Source organism: Pygocentrus nattereri, chromosome 25 (assembly GCF_015220715.1).
Source record: "Pygocentrus nattereri isolate fPygNat1 chromosome 25, fPygNat1.pri, whole genome shotgun sequence".
Lineage (NCBI taxonomy): Eukaryota > Metazoa > Chordata > Actinopteri > Characiformes > Serrasalmidae > Pygocentrus > Pygocentrus nattereri.
Window position 1 is genome coordinate 18,316,996 of NC_051235.1, and position 4,406 is coordinate 18,321,401.

The 4,406-nt window shown below is 38.2% G+C and overlaps 1 protein-coding gene across 1 annotated transcript in view; it reads left to right on the top strand.

The window, feature by feature from the left end:
• hsd11b2 (hydroxysteroid (11-beta) dehydrogenase 2) overlaps positions 1-3,654 on the top strand; it is a 25,776-nt gene extending 22,122 nt beyond the window's left edge. The window contains exons 4-5 of the mRNA XM_017706180.2: positions 333-470; positions 2,251-3,654. Of these exons, the coding sequence (XP_017561669.1) occupies positions 333-470; positions 2,251-2,663 (551 nt within the window). The 3' untranslated portion in view covers positions 2,664-3,654. The remainder of the gene's footprint in view (positions 1-332; positions 471-2,250) is intronic.
• The last annotated feature ends 752 nt before the right edge of the window (positions 3,655-4,406 follow it).

The window sequence follows — 4,406 nt, forward strand, 5'->3', positions numbered from 1 at the left end:
AGCCAGTATGTATTTGCACATCAGATCTCAAAACTGTTTTTATGTAATAGTCCCTTATGTAATGTATCACCTGGGCTGTTAATAAAGGAAAAATAAGCTAATGGCAGTTGGTAACACTGCATATCCACTTTGCAATAATAACACATTTCCAGTGTGTATTTGGACATTAGATACACTTTTTGTACTAGTTTATTATATACTATGTAAATGTATATAAATAGCTAATGTAATGGTATATTACATGCTGCGATTGATTATAGACATTATAGCACATTTTCCCCTATCCACCCCACCTTACATCACTAACTCTCATTCTCGTCCATTGTGTGCAGGTGAGCTGCCTTTCCCGTGTTTGGCATCTTACGGGGCTTCAAAGGCTGCACTGAATCTCTTCACCAACACTCTCCGTCATGAACTGGAGCCGTGGGGAGTCAAAGTGTCCACCATTTTACCCTCTGCCTTCAAGACAGGTCAGAAAACAGTTCTGAACATGTGTAGAACCTAAAGTACACCAATTGTATTAATTGGAAATGGCATAAAAAGTGATGTTGGTTCTTTACCTTGTGCTTCACATGTCCTTCTTAATGGCATTCACATAAAATGGGTAACCATTTACCCATTTGACACTGGAAGAGCTAGGCCTTCAGTTTAGGCCATAAATCAATACACCTCTATGATAATGCTAATTTCTGCTAGCACCCCTAATGGATTCTAGTAAACAGCATTTCACATACACACGTTTGCTATTCAATATTAAATACAAACATTTAAAGTACGGAAGGACGTTTCATGTTTTGAGCTGTAAAAGAAATTATTATAGCTTGTAAAGATTTTACAGTGACTCTTTCAGTAAATGGCATAGAGCTGCTGTAGTTTGCCATTTCTAAAATTTAACTGAAATGCATTGATCAGGCTAGCATTTGTATTCAGTGACATATCTAGGACATTCAGAAGTCATAGAGCGACATTTTTTCCCCTCACAATTGGCCCCACCCTTTGGAAATCCAAACATGATTGGTTGATGAAACTTTGTTAGGAAGTGTTATATCGGTTTATTTACCAAGGACTCATATTTTGAAGGGCTGGGCTAGGTTCAGCATTGTGTTTCTACAGCAAGCATCATAGTGTAGTGCTAGCAGAGGCAGCATGAGCTAGCCTGAGGCTGCATTCTGAGTTCATCAAAGAACCCCCCACCCCATGTCAAAATACTTACAGAGTTTAAATACAAGCATGTTGATTAGAGTAAAATGTAACTAAAAATTAGACATGAGGGTTCCCTGCCTCCATAACAGCTTCATTAATGCTTAACAGGTGCTCCAATAAACATTCCCATTCACAGCCAAGAGAAATTAACAGAGCTGTGTACTGTTTTCAAAACCTTCGAGAAGTTCTGGCATGTAGAGATTACATCTGGATTAGATATTATAAACAAAACAGACATTTTAGTACGGCTCTCTTAATTGATAAGCTTGTTTACATTCTGGCTGCATGGCTGTTCGGTACAGTTGCTAGCTAAAAAACTTCACCCTTTGTTCAAGCGCTAATTTAGCAGGCCTGGCTGCCAAAAGCAGTTCTGGAGGATTACTGGAGAAATAGCAGGATAAAGTGTGCCCCGACCTGTGTTTACATTCCTCTTAATTAATTCACCCCTGATCCTTCCAACCAAGCATCCCCCCATTATGCTGGCACACAGCTTACAACTCCATGCCAGTTCTGCTAATGCATGACACAATAGCAGTTATGTGTGAAAGTAATAGAACATTCTGCTTTACTGCTGTTTTTTGGTTGAGGACACTAAGATAGATGAGCCATTCAAACATGGGCAAGCATCTTGACGGGGTTGTTGTACTTATTTTTACACAGAAAATCAACAAAACGTGTCATTCGACCAGGGTGCCAAAGGTTTTACATGTAACAGTAGCTACAGACTATAGATAATGTAATTATCTAAGTTTGGGATTGTTATTATGTGATTACATGCAAATATCTAAAATAAACTGACTATAGACAAACAGCATTACTTACTCTAGGCCACTAAGGGTTCACATGTCAATCTGAATTGACTACTTGAAAGACATCATTTACAGACATATGCACCCTGGTCAAATTGCATGCTTTCTAATTGAAAATAAATTCCTCTACAGAGAACACACTTCTCAACATTTTAACACACAATTACTGCATATTTGCTGAATTTAACATGTAAGAAAATACCAAACTGGTTATTAAACCCTCATTTGCTCTTCACAGGTCAGAGTAGTAACACAGTGTACTGGGAGAAACAGCACCAGGACCTGATGCAGAACCTCTCCCCGAGCCTTTTAGAAGAGTATGGCGAGGAATACATATTGGAGACCAAGGAGCTCTTCCAGAGCCATGCCAAAACAGCCAACGAGGACCTGAGCCCTGTCATCAACACCATCGTGGAGGCACTGCTGTCGCCGTACCCTCAGGCCCGCTACTATGCCGGACCAGGTGTGGGCCTCATGTACTTCATTCACAGCAACTTCCCCATAACCCTCAGCGACAAGTTTCTCCAGAGACTCTTCTTGAAGAAGAAAGTGATACCTCGTGCACTCAGGAAACAGAACGGCCTGAGCATTCTCAATCACAACAACAATGACATCAACAGCAACAACAACAACATCACCAAGCCAGAGTAGCTTTGATATAGCTCATTGTACATAGAGATGCTATAGGACCACTGATGTAATCCATTCATAGTGACCTGATGCCAATGTGTGTATTTGTTCTTGTGTTGTTTAATTGTTTTATATAATGTTTTTTTTTTTTGAAGGATCATTCAATTCGCAATGACTGTTTGCATATAAATTGCCGATAAACATTTTAGGAAATTCTTAGCTTTTGGTAGCCCCTTTATCAACTGAATTGAGTTCTTTTGCTATGGTGTAGTTCACAAAGACAAGAACAGAAACATGTACAGTTTTATACCTTTCAGACAGTTTTTTGATGTGCCTTAGTCACAAGCACTCCATTTATCTTACTTCATAGACTTTATAAGAGTGACTTCGGCCATGAGTAATATCCATACGGCCATGACCTGGTCCTTCAAGCCAGGGTATTTGTTCCCAATCTGAGCCACATTCACAAAGCTCACCATTCCCTGCTTGCTGCCAGTGAGTGTAAAATCCATTCTAAGTAGCTCTAGAGAGAGTCAGCTGCCAGTCACGGCAGAGTGATTGAGTTGCCAAGCGGACTCTGATAAGCGCTACTGCATTGCATGGTAGTGCTTTTCTTGTCTTACTGTTTCCCATTGATTCACTTCATCCATGCATCATTCAGTTTGAATCTCTTTTTGCATGAGAATTTTCATGTGTTTGTCGTTTCTATTATCTGGCTACATTAGCCAGCTCCAAGCAATAGGTCTCCTCCCTTAACACTCATAATGTCCACACCTCTGTTATTAAATTGACCTTTGTTAAAGAGACCGGTAGGTTTATTTTAAATTCAAGGACCCTAGAAGTCATTGTTAGTATATTTTTGTTTGTTCCCTTACATCTGTTGCTCTTTTTTATTTGTTTTTTTGGCTTGTTGTTTGTTTTCCATTATTATTATAAATTGGAGTATTTATTCCAGTTTCTTTATGAATCACTTAAACTGTGAATTTTGTACAAAAGTATTAAAAATTAACCAGAAAAAAAATGTCAATTGTTCACTTGTTCATTCTTAGACGGTATTAAAGTTGACTTTTTTAATAATCAATTTCCAGTGTTGGGCCTTTTCTATCAAAAGCCATGAACATTGACTCCTGTTAGTTTTGTATTCCAGTTGATCTCCTCTAATCCTTACACACATGCTATCCATCAACTAATAATAAAATATACATTGGCAACTGGAGTCAGTATACAGCCAGGTCTATAAATATTTGGACAAAGTAATAGTTAATGAAGTGAATACAAGCCCAAAGTGCTGAGTTTCAGGTTTAAAGGTATTTAAAATCAAATTGGGTGAGCAATTCTAACCATTTTTATGCTAAGCACTCCATTTTCAAGGGTTCAAAGACCACACTGTTCCATGGCCATGTATGTTTGTTTTTCCATGCTACAATTAGGTGAACAAATCAAAACAAATCAGAGAGTTAATAATCAACTATTTGCTGCAGCCTAAGAAGAAGCTCATACATACACAAAAAAACTAAGACCACAGAAAACAACTGTGGTAGATGACAGAAGAAATATTTGCCTTGTGAAAGAAAACCACAGTAGTTGGCCAGATGAAGAACAATCTCCAGGGGGTCAGTGTATCTGTGTTAAACTCAAAAATCAAGAAAAGACTTCCAAGAGTAAATACAGCATTTACAACATGATGAAAACCATTGGTAAGCCTCAAAAAGAAGACATCTAAAAAAACATCTAAAAAAGCCTGTATAGTTCTGGAACAACATT